The sequence below is a fragment of the Cariama cristata genome, unplaced genomic scaffold (genome assembly GCF_000690535.1).
Source record: "Cariama cristata isolate BGI_N322 unplaced genomic scaffold, ASM69053v1 scaffold39725, whole genome shotgun sequence".
Classification (NCBI taxonomy): domain Eukaryota; kingdom Metazoa; phylum Chordata; class Aves; order Cariamiformes; family Cariamidae; genus Cariama; species Cariama cristata.
Window position 1 is genome coordinate 459 of NW_009617655.1, and position 714 is coordinate 1,172.

Here is a 714-nt window from a genome sequence, read left to right on the forward strand (position 1 = left end):
CTGCTTTGCAGCAGGATGCAGGCACCGTTCACCCATCGCTGCTGGGAGACATCAGGAAGGATAAATCCCAACCCGATGCCTTGCTGGAGCAGCCCTGTCACCCACCGTCCCATAAATGTCACTTGGTGTCCTCTAACTTGTCCCCAAGCCGTATTTTTCCCTTGGGCACGGTCCTCCCTCCCCACCCAGGCGGGGGTCTCGGTCCTTCAGGGCTCCTCACCGCTGCAGGCTCCGGGTGGCTTCACGGCACCGTGGGGTTTCTCCCCCACCAAGTGGGTCCTGGAAAGGGGCAGCGGTTGGGGAGCGAGGGGGAAAGCGGCCTTGGGGAGGTGGCTACGGCGGTGTTTGGTGAGGTGAGAGCTCTGGCTGAAGGCTTCGCCACACTCGGGGCACTCGTAGGGTTTCTCACCGGTGTGGACGCGGCGATGCCGCTCAAGGTGGGACGCCCAGGCGAAGCCTTTGCCGCATTCGCCGCAAGTGTAGCTCTTCTGAGCGGCGTGGCCCTGCTGATGGGCGAGGAAGGGGGGAGCCTCGCCAAAACGCTTGCCGCAGTCGCCACATTTGTAGGGCCGGTCGGGGGAGTGGGTTTTGCGGTGCTGGAGGAGGTGAGCTTTTTGGGCGAAGCGCTCGCCGCAGCTGCCGCAGGGAAAGGGACGTTCGCCTGTATGTACCCGCCGATGCCGCTCCAGGTGGGATGCCCCGACCAAGCCCTTC

The 714-nt window shown here is 64.3% G+C and overlaps 1 protein-coding gene across 1 annotated transcript in view; it reads right to left on the reverse strand.

Moving 5' to 3' along the window:
• Nucleotides 1-206: 206 nt before the first annotated feature.
• The window catches only part of LOC104161987 (zinc finger protein CKR1-like), a 1,909-nt gene continuing 1,401 nt past the window's right edge, over nucleotides 207-714 (reverse strand). The window contains exon 4 of the mRNA XM_009700602.1: nucleotides 207-710. Within this exon, the coding sequence (XP_009698904.1) occupies nucleotides 207-710 (504 nt within the window). The remainder of the gene's footprint in view (nucleotides 711-714) is intronic.